The 16,282-nt window shown below is 47.7% G+C and overlaps 1 protein-coding gene across 1 annotated transcript; it reads right to left on the bottom strand.

Moving 5' to 3' along the window:
- Nucleotides 1-983: 983 nt before the first annotated feature.
- Nucleotides 984-8,639, bottom strand: AQP11 (aquaporin 11). The gene is made up of 3 exons (XM_044287339.1): nt 6,682-8,639; nt 1,701-1,817; nt 984-1,213 (listed from the first exon to the last, which is right to left on the bottom strand). Exons 1-3 carry the CDS (start codon nt 7,271-7,273, stop codon nt 1,131-1,133), a joined length of 792 nt encoding a protein of 263 aa, XP_044143274.1. The 5' UTR covers nt 7,274-8,639; the 3' UTR covers nt 984-1,130.
- Nucleotides 8,640-16,282: the final 7,643 nt, after the last annotated feature.

Raw genomic sequence — 16,282 nt, 5'->3', positions numbered from 1 at the left:
GATCATCACATATTATGCATAGTATTTACCACTGGATCTGAATGAATTGAGCACATTATATACCATTCTATAGGGACTGGTTGAGGTACATACCACTAGACCACCTACATATGGTATACAACGGCTACACACCATTTAGGAACCAGTTATCTCCCACACCATCCATACTTAACCCTTACACCCCCCCCCCCCCCCTCCAGTTAGTGGCATAAATGAGGCCTTTCATAGTAATGTATAACATTGTGCTTATTGCCACAACCAACCCCAGCCGTGTCCTGTATACATCACAGCCACCTCCTCCTTCATGCCTCTGCTTTCACTCTTCCAACAGGAAGTTACATGCAAGCAGCCAATCAGCAGTCGCTTCGAAATAGACATCACTTCCTGTGCCAATCTGCTCAATCGGAAGTCAGGTTCACAGATGTGTTGGAGTCCTGGATAGTCCCTCGCTGAGCAGAGGACACTTGTTTGGCAGTCACGAGCCACATTGTGTCCGACATGGGTAAATCATATACCACTGGACCACCAGGGTCTTTTCACATTATGCGGACTGGGATCAGTATATACCTAGAAGCCTGGCACAGTGAGTACCATTAGGTGTTGGGCACATTACCCGTCGCTGGGTCCCCATATACTCAACACAGTACCCACCACTAGGACACCAGGGACATGGCATAGAATATACTACTGGCTCAGCATGGCATAGAACTGGATCAGAAGGTGGTGCACTCTGTATAGCACTGGCTTAGCATACCCTTAGAGTACCCACCACTGGATACATTTGCTTGGCATGGGGCGACAGGTTGGTCACCTCCTTATATGTAGGATTTAGAGACATTCATAAAAATATTGTGAGTCTCTCAATAGGATCAGGCACAAGCTAATGATTAAGGCTCAGATCTTCCTTGGTCCTTCAATGCCACAAGGTGCCAATGAGAGCAGCATTTATATCACATTCATAGGCAGCGGTGCAGGAAGCCATCCTGCTGTCCATGATCTTCACCAAAAATAATGAGGTAAGAAAAGTCCATTAAAACAATCCATAAAAGAGGAGATTACATTACAGGAGTCGGTGATCGCTGCAGCATGGGTTATTATTAGGGTGCAGTCATGTGATCCCGGGGGATCTTCTAGTCTCTTTTGACATGAGAGGTTTTATCTCGCTTCAGTTTGGGAATGCAGCGTTCCAGTATCACGATGGAGACGACCGTTCCTGGAAATGGAGAAGACCACGTCAAACTGGAGTTAATTATAATGGCGTAACTGATGCAACCAATCAGGTGTAAGCATTCATTTTCTACCAAAAGTAGCTCTATTCTGATTGGCTCCTGCCTGTTATGATGTATCTCTACAAGGAGGTCCCCACTGATTTCCTAACCGAAAGATACATGAAGCTCTACAGAGCAGATCTACCCCACGTCACCGGCAGGAGGTGCACGTGGCCCTCGGCACTGTGAAATCCTGAACAGTCCCACATTTATACCTGCACATCAAATCTGCTAGCCTCCGCAGAGCATAAAGGGAGTCCATGAAACCAGTATGCCCCGCCCCCGAGGAGACAGACGCCAGGTCAGATTTGTGAGGTCAGCAAAAACCGCGACATGTGAATGAACGCCAACACTAAACATCTGGTCACACTGCATTTGTTTTGTCCCACCCAACACATCCATAGGGTCCCATTCACCCTGGCTGGTACTCACCGATGATCGGGCCGACCCAGTACACCAGGATGTACTGCACGAGGCTGTTTCCTTGGCACAAGAAGACAACAGCGAAGGCCAGCGCTGGGTTAAACAAGGCTCCTGTCCGCGGTCCTCCTACCATAATGGAGAGGGACATTAATAGTTAACAAAATAAATAAAAAAGGAAGCATAAGGTCAAGTTCATACAATGGGGCAGATTTATTAAAGCTTTTACGTGGCTTGGAATAAAAAAAAAATGATAGTGCCCACCAAAATGTGCAACTTTTTGCACTTCTCAAAAGTGGTGAAAAAGGGGGTGGGGCATAGCAGAGGAGGTGGAGCCTCCACAGCCTGACAAATTAATACCAGTAACTGTTCTATTATAAAAGTAGAAGTGGGGCACTCTCTTAAGTAAAGGGATCTTTATTACAGTAATATATAGATAAAATGCAATAGAATTAATATAACAATTGAAATGCAATAGAATTAATATAGCAGCAATTAAAACAGAATATCGGTCCTACAATAATGTTAAAATTTATATTAAATAACCAACATACACATAGATCCCAGAATAAATAAATAAATTATTCCATTATTTTCCACTCTAGTAATAGTTCAAATATATATTCATTCATGTGACGATTTCATTGATATTAATAATTTGTTTAAGTGCCAGCAGGTAAGAGTTTCCAGATGTAACCAGTCTCTTATGAACTTCAGTCTATGACTGAGTAGAAAGTTCTCCTGTTAGGAATGATGAGCTCCACCTCAATGCATCTGCAACATTGTATGCATATAGTAACCAAAGTTCAGAGCAATGTAGCTATTCAATAGTTGCGGTAAGTGTTGAAAAAGCTACTAGTGCATACAGCGGCGTCCCGCTGTAATAATCAGAAAGCGATCGCTATGGGGACAGTGTAATCTTACCCGGCGATCTTTTGGCTGGACGATAAGCCCTCGACTCGGCACACTTAGCTTCTAAGATCCCGGTCTCATGGGCTGCCGCTGTGGAGTTGAATTATGGCGCCACTTGGGTTTGTTTAGTCCACGTGTTTTGGCGTCTCTGATGTCGCAGTTGGTAAGTTAGATAAATCCTTTTCGTAAGGCAATGTCCAGGTCACCGGAGTTACACAGTCCTTTAAGGGGGGATTCGTACCAGACGCGTTTCGGGGATTTATGATATTGACCCCTTCCTCAGTGGTGGAAGGGGTCAATATCATAAATCCCCGAAACGCGTCTGGTACGAATCCCCCCTTAAAGGACTGTGTAACTCTGGTGACCTGGACATTGCCTTACGAAAAGGATTTATCTAACTTACCAACTGCGACATCAGAGACGCCAAAAACACGTGGACTAAACAAACCCAAGTGGCGCCATAATTCAAATCCAAAGCGGCAGCCCTTGAGACCGGGATCTTAGAAGCTAAGTGTGCCGAGTCGAGGGCTTATCGTCCAGCCAAAAGATCGCCGGGTAAGATTACACTGTCCCCATAGCGATCGCTTTCTGATTATTACAGCGGGACGCCGCTGTATGCACTAGTAGCTTTTTCAACACTTACCGCAACTATTGAATAGCTACATTGCTCTGAACTTTGGTTACTATATGCATACAATGTTGCAGATGCATTGAGGTGGAGCTCATCATTCCTAACAGGAGAACTTTCTACTCAGTCATAGACTGAAGTTCATAAGAGACTGGTTACATCTGGAAACTCTTACCTGCTGGCACTTAAACAAATTATTAATATCAATGAAATCGTCACATGAATGAATATATATTTGAACTATTACTAGAGTGGAAAATAATGGAATAATTTATTTATTTATTCTGGGATCTATGTGTATGTTGGTTATTTAATATAAATTTTAACATTATTGTAGGACCGATATTCTGTTTTAATTGCTGCTATATTAATTCTATTGCATTTCAATTGTTATATTAATTCTATTGCATTTTATCTATATATTACTGTAATAAAGATCCCTTTACTTAAGAGAGTGCCCCACTTCTACTTTTATATTTATTCCACTTTTTCAGACTGGGTGTTGTCCGTTAGTGGGAGCACCTCTGGTGGATCCCCCCCTCATCCTAGTGCGACATTATTTCACTTTATATTTATAGAAACTGTTCTATTAGATTTGACTTTCTTGCTCCAGAGATGGCCTAATTTATTAAGAGGCCTATGTCTTAAATGTCAGTCTTAAAGGGATTGTGCCACAAAAAAAAATACAAAAAATCCTACATTTTTCTAACCAGCACCTGGATCTGAACACTTTTGTAATTGCATGTTATTAAAAATTTTGTATAGCCGCTGAACCTGCTGTTTGTTCTTTTCCTTATATCTAAATCCACCTCATTGAGGTGGCCGCACACACGCTCAGCTTAACGGTCATCATCCATATCTCTTGGTAGAAGCTGTGGCTGTTACAGGGAAAGAGCTACAGCAGAAAACACAGGGACACTCCCCCTGAGCTGCAGTAGAAAGGACACTCCCCCTGAGCTGCAGCAGAAAGGACACTCCCCCTGCTGCAGCAGAAAGGACACCCCCCTAAGCTGCAGCAGAAAGGACACCCCCCTGAGCTGCAGCAGAAAGGACACTCCCCCTGAGCTGCCTGCTTAAAATAAATCTAGCAGAGCAATGAATGGGGAAATCTCTCGATCTATGAACTAGATAAGGCCATGGCCAACCTGCGGCTCTCTAGCTGTTGTAAAACTACAACTCCCACCATGCCCTGCTGTAGGCTGCTAGCTGTAGGCAGTCTGGGCATGCTGGGAGTGGTAGTTTTGCAACAGCTGGAGAGCCTCAGGTTGGCCATCCCTGATATGAGATGGATTGGAGCAGCGGCACGCCGGCACCCTTGCTCGATCTCCACTTTCACAGTGGAGACACAAGATCCTTGACCTTGTGATCGAAGGGAGAAGCTGGGAGACGGAGAAACGGAGCTCTGCTGCTCTGCAGTACCCGGCACTGGCAGATGAAGCAGAGACAAATATACTCCGCTTCAGTGAGGGTACTTTCACACTTGCGGCAGGCTGGTCTCCCTGTCGGATCCGTCCTTCCGCTGTTTCACCGGACCGCCGCTCCGTGCCCATTGACTATAAAGGGGACGGGGGCGGCGCTCCGGCGCAGTATGGCAGTTCGCAGTCAATGACCGCCGGACTAAAAAGTCGGACATGCAGGACTTTTAGTCCGGCGGCCTTTCGCCGTGCACTGCTGTACTGCGCTGCCCCCGTCCCCATTATAGTCAATGGGGACGGAGCGGCGGTCCGGCGAAACAGCGGAAGGACGGATCCGACAGGGAGACCAGCCTGCCGGATCCGTCCTGCCGCAAGTGTGAAAGTAGCCTAAACGGGATGTCAGGCGCTACTCTGGTTGACGTCGGACCCTCTTTGGCATGTCAGTCACGCCACCCCCTGTCCATGTGTGGTATTGCAGCTCAGTCCCTTTCACTTCACTAAAACTGAACTGCAACACCGGACACAACCATGGACAGGGGTGGCGCTATTACCGCAAGAAAGTAGCCACGTTTTTCTCATCGTTTAATCAATATCCCACTCCACAAAGTCCCGCTCAAAGAAGTGAAGATATGAGGAGCTCAGGGTGAAGTCCCCCTCCAGCCGCAGTGCTCCCTCCATCTTACAAGAACAGATCTCCTACTTGAGGGCCCAGCTCCTTATATCTCAGGTGAATGGGACACAGGGAGGTTCAGGATGCTGAGGTCCGGCGCAGTTCCAGTTCTGGGTGGAGTGACACTTTATAAGGCCTCTTGCACACGAACGTTGTGTGCCCGTGGCCGTGTGCACTCCATATCACGAATGCGGACCCTTTCACTTGAATGGGTCGGCAATCACGGAGATGCAGAACGGAAGCACGGATCGGAACCACTACGGAGCGCTTCTGTCCGTGCCTCCGCACCGCAAAAAAATAGAACTTGTTCTATTTTTTTTGCAGTGCGGACAGATCACGGACCCATTCAAGTTGAATGGGTCTCGATCCGGTCCGGACGTTGCCCGTGCATTGGGGACCGCACAATGCACGGAACGGATGCACAACGTTCCTGTGCAATCTTCTCAATCCACGTCCTGCACATCAGACCCCTCGACAATAAACAGAGAGCTCTGCTAATCCCTGGCATGTGCTGGGAGAGAGGATTAAAGTACAAAGGTCTCCGTTATTTACCAGGTGAAAGGCCACGATCCAGTTGGCAGCCACTTAAAAAAATATTATGGAATTGCCCTGTAAGCGATTCCCCAGTATTGGGTTATGGCTCCTCTTTAAAGGGCACAAAGATTATAATGTCAAGTTGCAACTGCTGCAAGCTTTTACATAGTCTGCTGCGAGCTGGTGGATTTAGGAATAAAATGCAAGGATTATAGTAAGGACTGACACACAGAGCCTATGTGCTAAGCTGTGTTAGGGTCACGTGATCATTCTAGGGCTAAGGTCACATACCTCCCAGCAGGACCTGTTTATCTGGTCCTGACCTGCAGGACGGTCAGAGCCGGTCAGGACAAGTCCCTCGTAGTGTAACCTATGACCTATCCCATCCACAGAAAGTTCTGCAACCCTTATTTTTCAATTCCTTGCTATTTTCAAGTTCTCTGCTTGCTGTCAATGAAAGGGAAGCTCATCATTGTTTACGCCCAGGGGCTGTCCTGATCATGTCTGTCTGGTTTGCAATTTCTGTCTCTTGTGTCAGGGGGTGGTTTTGAAGAATGCTTCCATTCACTGACAGTAAACAGTCCAGCGCTTGTACATACCTCGAGGGTGGCAACTACGACGTCTACACCTGTACCAGTGGTAATAGCCGATTTGGCAAACCAGTCACATATACCAAACCAGTAAGTCTACGTGTAACTGGTCAGTCTCTTATATAAATTCATTGCGTCAGTGGGCAACTAAACTGGCACTGGTGTCAGATCTGGTCCCTGAGTGGTTCTGTGGTGATTCCCATGGCGGGCGGAATATGAAGGGTTAATAGATGGCACTCCTTACCTTCATAGACGATAGCGGTGATGGTCAGGGCCACCACATGGGGCCTGTACTGGGACTTCACTCGAGGTAGAAAGTGCATTGCCAGGAAGAGGCTGAGGGCACAAGTCATCTCCACCAGGGCACCCTGCCAAGGTGCCATATTCAAGGGGCTCCTGCACCCGTCTTTCCATTCGTGCAGAGGGGAGAATCCCAGCAGCCAGATGTTGGGCATCAGCACCCGGGACAGCGCAGCACCAATAAACTGTGCTGCCACCCTCAGGATGATGTGTGACCCAGGGGACTGTGCCCGCAGCCACTGCTCCAAACTGCCACATGGGTTACAGGTGGCTCCTTGGAAGGTCAGGCAGTGCACTACGGTCAGCAGGTAGGTGAGCGCCAGTCCCTGCCAGGGTTGGATGCCACCTAAAGTGCCAAATAAGAACATCTCCCTGGTGCAGCAGCTCAACTGAAGGGTGGACACAACTTCTACCAGCAGATCCTGTGCCAGTCCTGAGCGCACCTTCCAGCGGGCCACTGAGCGCAGCAGCTGGCATACTGCCACCGTAAAGCCAACTAGGGCCATAGAGCTCAGCAGCAGATGCATGATGCCCATCTTCTATGTGCAGGGGCACGCTCACTACTCCTCCTGTGCTGGGTGCAGGGGCACGCTCACTACTCCTCCTGTGCTGGGTGCAGGGGCACGCTCACTACTCCTCCTGTGCTGCGTGCAGGGGCACGCTCACTATTCCTCCTGTGCAGGGGCACGCTCACTACTCCTGTGCTGGGTGCAGGGGCACGCTCACTACTCCTCCTGTGCTGGGTGCAGGGGCACGCTCACTACTCCTGTCTGTGCTGGGTGCACTAGCCTCTTGTGCTGGTTGCACTCGTCTTCCTATGCTGGGTGCAGGGGCACAGTCACTAATCCTCCTGTGCTGGGTGCAGGGGCAGTCACTACTCCTCCTGTGCTGGGTGCAGGGGCACAGTCACTAATCCTCCTGTGCTGGGTGCAGGGGCAGTCACTACTCCTCCTGTGCTGGGTGCAGGGGCACAGTCACTAATCCTCCTGTGCTGGGTGCAGGGGCAGTCACTACTCCTGTGCTGGGTGCAGGGGCACGCTCACTACTCCTCCTGTGCTGGGTGCAGGGGCACGCTCACTACTCCTCCTGTGCTGCGTGCAGGGGCACGCTCACTATTCCTCCTGTGCAGGGGCACGCTCACTACTCCTCCTGTGCTGCGTGCAGGGGCACGCTCACTACTCCTCCTGTGCTGGGTGCAGGGGCACGCTCACTACTCCTGTGCTGGGTGCAGGAGCACGCTCACTACTCCTGTGCTGGGTGCAGGGGCACGCTCACTACTCCTCCTGTGCTGGGTGCAGGGGCACGCTCACTACTCCTCCTGTGCTGGGTGCAGGGGCACGCACAGTCACTACTCCTCCTGTGCTGGGTGCAGGGGCACAGTCACTACTTCTCCTGTCTGTGCTGGGTGCACTAGTCCTCCTGTGCTGGGTGCACTAGTCCTCCTGTGCTGGGTGCACTAGTTCTCCTGTGCTGGGTGCACTAGTCCTCCAGTGCTGGGTGCACTAGTCCTCCTGTGCTGGGTGCACTAGTCCTCCTGTGCTGGGTGCACTAGCTCTCCTGTGCTGGGTGCACTAGTCCTCCTGTGCTGGGTGCACTAGTCCTCCTGTGCTGGGTGCACTACTCCTTCTGTGCTGTGTGCACTAGTCCTCCTGTGCTGGGTGCACTAGTCCTCCTGTGCTGGGTGCACTACTCCTTCTGTGCTAGGTGCACTAGTCCTCCTGTGCTGGGTGCACTAGTCCTCCTGTGCTGGGTGCACTACTCCTTCTGTGCTAGGTGCACTAGTCCTCCTGTGCTGGGTGCACTAGTCCTCCTGTGCTGGGTGCACTAGTGCTTGGTGTGTTGGCACTGCCACATGTGCTCTTTCTCCCTTCTACAACTTGCCCGCAGCCGCATGTGCCTCCAGCTGGGACTGTATCTGGTCCTGCAGTCCAGGAGACGTGTGACGACACAAGAGGCGTGTCTGACATAACACCTCCAGTGGGCGGGGCTTTCCCCAGTGGGCGGGGCTCCCCTCCCCTCCCTGCAGGCGGATGCGGGCAGCTCAGGTTACAGGCTGCAGCTCTGCAGTCTGCTGAGCTCACTGGGTCTCTGCCTCCACACATCACGTGGTGTCAGTGGCATGCTGTTAACCCCTTAATGACTGGGAGTCTACAGAGGTGACAATTATCGGGAAGTCTGCAGTTTAGAAACAGATCCGCTCCATAACTGCGACAGTAGCTAAAAGTGATTATTTTTTTTTTACTATAAACTTAAGGTTTATAATAAAAAAAAAAATAATTTAAAAATATTTTTTTCTTCATCACATAGAGAAACCCCAAAATCGATTGTATATGTGCGTCCGCTCTGGTCTCCCGTTTAGATTGATCTGGCCTGGTCAGGAGAACGGCGCCAGGTCTGGGGTTTCGGTTGGTGGGTGCAGAGTTATTGAGTTGCTTTTGTAGTTTATTAGATTTTTATTGTTCTTTGTTATATTTTATGTGATTCCCGGTGATCACGTGATTGCCAGGATCCGCAGAGGCGGTGACGGCACTGGCCCTTCCCCCGACTATATACACAGCACTCACTGAATGTTTTATATACAGAGTAAAATACCGCATTGTATACCGCAGCCCGGTTGTCTCTGACCGCCAGACCCCCGATCCGCGGTGGCACTCACATCTAGTAATTATATGGTGTATTCACCAAATATATTGTTGAGGGTAGTTGTGAGGAATATGGATTATTATTTTATGTCAGCCATGTTCCTACACCAGCCATCTTAGGTCAGATAGCAGAGGTAGTGACCTCCACAGGGGGGCCCTGCTTCAAAGCCCAGCCAACTGGCAGAGAACTTCTAGCAGGCCACATGTTTACAATTTCTCACCACCATTCAGCCAGCCAGGAACCCAGCTAATTGAACAGGAAAAACCTCTCTGCAGGGGGTCTAGGCCATTCCCCAGTTCAATGAACATTATCAGAAATCATAGAATCGGCGATTCATAAGGAATTATGAATCGCCCGTCCATCACAGACATAAACCAGATGCATATTTGGGTCCCTGTGGTCATAATGAACAGGCCAGTGGTCATAGTTTGGTGGTGGGATGCCAGGGAAGGGAGATATACATATATTCCCACAGAAACCAAATAACAGTACCATGCTTGGACTCTACTGGTAGCTGGAACCCAGGCGGATCCATTAGTCCCAGAACCACCTCCCTGCGACATTCTGGTCTGGAGCCATGAGCTCTAATCGGTTTTGTAGCTCATATACTGCCAGCCCAGCAGAGGGGGAGTGGCCCCCTCCCAGAGGCTGGAAGGGGAGGGGCCGGCTACAGGTTAAAAGGCTTGTGCCAGCAAGCGGGCGTGTCTTTCTCTGAAGGGAGGTCACATCGTGCCATGTGTTTAGAGGGACCTGCAACCAGCTGACATCACTGATTCCAATGTGACCACAGCTAAGAACTCATCACAACCCAAAGAAAAGACTCCTTTACCTGGTAAACTGACTTTTGTTCTGCTTAACCCTGTTTGTACCACGCTATCTGTATTTGTAACCTCAGACCATTGTATACCCGTATTTTTCACAATATAAGACGCACCTAGGTTTTAGAGGAGGACAATAAGAAAAGAAAAAATTGAACCAAAAGGTGTGCTTTTGGTGGGTTTTGAACTAATGGTGGTCTGTGGATGACACTATTATGGAGGATCTGTGGAATTATGGAGGATCTGTGGAAGGACACTGTTATGGGGGATCTGTGGATGGCACTGTTATGGGGGATCTGTGGATGGCACTGTTATGGGGGATCTGTGGATGGCACTATTATGGAGGATCTGTGGAAGTACATTGTTATGGGGGATCTGTGGATGACACTATTATGGAGGATCTGTGGAAGGACACTGTTATGGGGGATCTGTGGATGGCACTGTTATGGGGGATCTGTGGATGGCACTGTTATGGGGGACCTGTGGATGGCACTATTATGGAGGATCTGTGGAAGGACACTGTTATGGGGGATCTGTAGATGGCACTGTTATGGGGATCTGTGGATGGCACTGTTATGGGGGATCTGTGGATGGCACTGTTATGGGGGATCTGTGGATGGCACTGTTATGGGGGACCTGTGGATGGCACTATTATGGAGGATCTGTGGAAGGACACTGTTATGGGGGATCTGTAGATGGCACTGTTATGGGGGATCTGTGGATGGCACTGTTAAGGGGATCTGTGGATGGCACTGTTATGGGGGATCTGTGGATGACGCACTGTTATGGGGGATCTGTGGATGGCACTGTTATGGGGGATCTGTGGATGGCACTGTTATGGGGGAACTGTGGATGACACTGTTATGGGGGAACTGTGGATGGCACTGTTATGGGGATCTGTGGATGGCACTGTTATGGGGATCTGTGGATGGCACCGTTATGGGGATCTGTGGATGGCACTGTTATGGGGGATCTGTGGCTGACATATACAGTACAGACCAAAAGTTTGGACACACCTTCTCATTCAAAGAGTTTTCTTTATTTTCATGACTATGAAAATTGTAGATTCACACTGAAGGCATCAAAACTATGAATTAACACATGTGGAATTATATACATAACAAAAAAGTGTGAAACAACTGAAAATACGTCATATTCTAGGTTCTTTAAAGTAGCCACCTTTTGCTTTGATTGCTGCTTTGCACACTCTTGGCATTCTCTTGATGAGCTTCAAGAGGTAGTCACCTGAAATGGTCTTCCAACAGTCTTGAAGAAGTTCCCAGAGATGCTTAGCACTTGTTGGCCCTTTTGCCTTCACTCTGCGATCCAGCTCACCCCAAACCATCTCGATTGGGTTCAGGTCCGGTGACTGTGGAGGCCAGGTCATCTGGCGCAGCACCCCATCACTCTACTTCATGGTCAAATAGCCCTTACTTTCAAAGTTTTCCCAATTTTTCTAACTGACTGACCTTCATTTCTTAACCACTTCAACCCCGCTAGCTGAAACCCCTTTAATGACCAGGCCACTTTTTACACTTCTGCACTACACTACTTTCACCGTTTATCGCTCGGTCATGCAACTTACCACCCAAATGAATTTTACCTCCTTTTCTTCTCACTAATAGAGCTTTCATTTGGTGGTATTTCATTGCTGCTGACATTTTTACTTTTTTTGTTATTAATCAAAATTTAATGATTTTTTTTCAAAAAAATGACATTTTTCACTTTCAGCTGTAAAATTTAGCAAAAAAAAACGACATCCATATATAAATTTTTCGCTAAATTTATTGTTCTACATGTCTTTGATAAAAAAAAAATGTTTGGGCTAAAAAAAAAAATGGTTTGGGTAAAAGTTATAGCGTTATAGACTTTCTGAGCAACTGTCATGTTTCCTGAGGTTCTACAATGCCCAGACAGTAGAAAACCCCCACAAATGACCCCATTTCGGAAAGTAGACACCCTAAGGTATTCGCTGATGGGCATAGTGAGTTCATAGAACTTTTTATTTTTTGTCACAAGTTAGCGGAAAATGATTGCACTAACTTGTGACAAAAATAAAAACTTCCATGAACTCACTATGCCCATCACAAAATACCTTGGGGTGTCTTCTTTCCAAAATGGGGTCACTTGTGGCGTAGTTATACTGCCCTGGCATTTTAGGGGCCCATATGTGTGAGAAGAAGTTTGCAATCAAAATCTGTAAAAAAAATGCCCGGTGAAATCCGAAAGGTGCACTTTGGAATGTGGGTCCCTTTGCCCACATAGGCTGCGAAAAAGTGTGACACATCTGGTATCGCCGTACTCAGGAGAAGTTGGGGAATGTGTTTTGGGGTGTCATTTTACATATACCCATGCTGGGTGAGAGAAATATCTTGGCAAAAGACAACTTTTCCAATTTTTGTATACAAAGTTGGCATTTGACCAAGATATTTATCTCACCCAGCATGGGTATATGTAAAATGACACCCCAAAACACATTCCCCAACTTCTCCTGAGTACGGCGATACCACATGTGTGACACTTTTTTGCAGCCTAGGTGGGCAAAGGGGCACATATTCCAAAGATGCACCTTTAGGATTTCACCTGCCATTTTTTACAGATTTTGATTTCAAACTACTTCGCACACATTAGGGCCCCTAAATTGCCAGGGCAGTATAACTACCCCACAAGTGACCCCATTTTGGAAAGAAGACACCCCAAGGTATTCCGTTAGGGGCATAGAGAGTTCCTAGAATTTTTAATTTTTTGTCACAAGTTAGTGGAATATGAGACTTTGTAAGAAAAATAAAATAAAAAAAAATCATAATTTTCCGCTAACTTGTGACAGAAAATAAAAAATTCTAGGAACTCGCCATGCCCTTCACGGAATACCTTGGGGTGTCTTCTTTCCAAAATGGGGTCACTTGTGGGGTAGTTATACTGCCCTGGCATTCTAGGGGCCCTAATGTGTGGTAAGTAGTTTGAAATCAAAATGTGTAAAAAATGACCTGTGAAATCCTAAAGGTGCTCTTTGGAATGTGTGCCCCTTTGCCCACCTAGGCGGCAAAAAAGTGTCACACATCTGGTATCGCCGTACTCAGGAGAAGTTTGGGAATGTGTTTTGGCATGTCATTTTACATATACCCATGCTGGGTGAGAGAAATATCTTGGCAAAAGACAACTTTTCCCATTTTTTTATACAAAGTTGGCATTTGACCAAGATATTATCTCACTCAGTATGGGTATATGTAAAATGACACCCCAAAACACATTGCCCAACTTCTCCTGAGTACGGCGATACCAGATGTGTGACACTTTTTTGCAGCCTAGATGCGCAAAGCGGCCCAAATTCCTTTTAGGAGGGCATTTTTAGACATTTGGATCCCAGACTTCTTCTCACGCTTTCGGGCCCCTAAAAAGCCAGGGCAGTATAAATACCCCACATGTGACCCCATTTTGGAAAGAAGACACCCCAAGGTATTCAATGAGGGGCATGGCGAGTTCATAGAATTTTTTTTTTTTGGCACAAGTTAGCGGAAATAGATATTTTTTAGTATTTTCTTACAAAGTCTCCCTTTCCGCTAACTTGGGACAAAAATTTTCAATCTTTCATGGGCTTAATATGCCCCTCACGGAATACCTTGGGGTGTCTTCTTTCCGGATGGGGTCACATGTGGGGTATTTATACTGCCCTGGCATTTTAGGGGCCCTAAAGCGTGAGAAGAAGTCTGGAATATAAATGTCTAAAAATTTTTACGCATTTGGATTCCGTGAGGGGTATGGTGAGTTCATGTGAGATTTTATTTTTTGACACAAGTTAGTGGAATATGAGACTTAGTAAGAAAAAACAAAAACAAAAAAAAAACTTGGGCCAAAAAAAATGTCTGAATGGAGCCTTACAGGGGGTGATCAATGACAGGGGGGTGATCAGGGAGTCTATATGGGTGATCACCCCCCTGTCATTGATCACCCCCCTGTAAGGCTCCATTCAGACGTCTGTATGATTTTTACGGATCCACGGATACATGGATCGGATCAGCAAAACGCATACGGACGTCTGAATGGAGCCTTACAGGGGGGTGATCAATGACAGGGGGTGATCAGGGAATCTATATGGGTGATCAGCCCCCTGTCATTGATCACCCCCCTGTAAGGCTCCATTCAGACGTCCGTATGCGTTTTGCGGATCCGATCCATGTATCCGTGGATCCGTAAAAATCATACGGACGTCTGAATGGAGCCTTACAGGGGGTGATCAATGACAGGGGGGTGATCAATGACAGGGGGTGATCAGGGAATCTATATGGGTGATCACCCACCTGTCATTGATCACCCCCCTGTAAGGCTCCATTCAGACATCCGTATGCGTTTTGCGGATCCGATTCATGTATCCGTGGATCTGTAAAAATCATACGGAAATCTGAATGGAGCCTTACAGGGGGGTGATCAATGACAGGGGGGTGATCAGGGAGTCTATATGGGGTGATCAGGGGTTCATAAGGGGTTAATAAGTGACAGGGGGGGGGTGTAGTGTAGTGTAGTGTTTTGTGGTACTTTACTGAGCTACCTGTGTCCTCTGGTGGTCGATCCAAACAAAAGGGACCACCAGAGGACCAGGTAGCAGGTATATTAGACGCTGTTATCAAAACAGTGTCTAATATACCTGTTAGGGGTTAAAAAAAATCACATCTCCAGCCTGCCAGCGAGCGATCGCCGCTGGCATGCTGGAGATCCACTCGCTTACCTTCAGTTCCTGTGAACGCGCGCGCCTGTGTGCGCGCGTTCACAGGAAGTCTCGGCTCTCGCGAGATGACGCGTATATGCGTCACTCTGCGCAGAGCTGCCGCCTCCGGACCGCAGGTCTGCGTTAGGCGGTCCGGAGGCGGTTAAAGTAATGATGGCCACTCGTTTTTCTTTACTTAGCTGCTTTTTTCTTGCCATAATACAAATTCTAACAGTCTATTCAGTAGGACTATCAGCTGTGTATCCACCTGACTTCTCCTCAACGCAACTGATGGTCCCAACCCCATTTATAAGGCAAGAAATCCCACTTATTAAACCTGACAGGGCACACCTGTGAAGTGAAGACCATTTCAGGTGACTACCTCTTGAAGCTCATCAAGAGAATGCTAAGAGTGTGCAAAGCAGTAATCAAAGCAAAAGGTGGCTGCTTTGAAGAACCTAGAATATGACATATTTTCAGTTGTTTCACACTTTTTTGTTATGTATATAATTCCACATGTGTTAATTCATAGTTTTGATGCCTTCAGTGTGAATCTACAATTGTCATAGTCCTGAAAATAAAGAAAACTCTTTGAATGAGAAGGTGTGTCCAAACTTTTGGTCTGTACTGTATATAGCATACTATGCTATATATGTGTCATCCACAGATCCCCCCATAACAGTGTCCCTGTGTAAAATAGTGAATGACCCCCAATAAAGGGGGTGGGGGCCCGCATCTGTTGTTGTAATGGCAGCGGGGCCCGATGCAGTCACTGTTTTCTATTACACCGGGCCCCGCTCGCTGTAGTATTAATAGGTAACGTGTAAGCATGGCCGCTGTTTTAAACTATAGTAATCCTCTGCAGCAGAGAGAAATCCATGTAGTACGGTACTCACTGGAAACTCCTGTAGGCAGGCCAGCGTAGACGGCGGCAGCGTAACCTCATTTACTACGTCACGCGCCTGCGCCTGCTCCTCCCACTTTATGAATGAAGCAGGCGCGTGACGTAGTGAATGAGGTTACGCTGCCGCCGCCCGCCTGGCCTGCCTACAGGAGTTTCCAGTGAGTACTGTACTACATGGATTTCTCTATGCTGCAGAGGATTACTATAGTTTAAAACAGCGGCCATGCTTACACGTTACCTATTAATACTACAGCGAGCAGGGCCCGGTGTAATAGAAAACAGTGACTGCATCGGGCCCCGTTGCCATTACAACACCAGATGCCGGCCATCCCTGCTGATACACCGCCGGCCGCGCTGTGCAGCATCGCGGTCGGCGATGCATCAGTGTAAATGGCAGTATTCGCCCCATAAGACGCTCAGTAAGTCTTTCCTTTACTGAACAGATGATGGGGGTTGCAGTTCAAATAGAAGCAGTAGG

This window comes from Bufo gargarizans, chromosome 3 (assembly GCF_014858855.1).
Source record: "Bufo gargarizans isolate SCDJY-AF-19 chromosome 3, ASM1485885v1, whole genome shotgun sequence".
Taxonomy (NCBI): Eukaryota; Metazoa; Chordata; class Amphibia; order Anura; family Bufonidae; genus Bufo; species Bufo gargarizans.
Note: the sequence above shows the minus strand (reverse complement) of the source record. Positions and strands in the feature narration are given on the sequence as shown.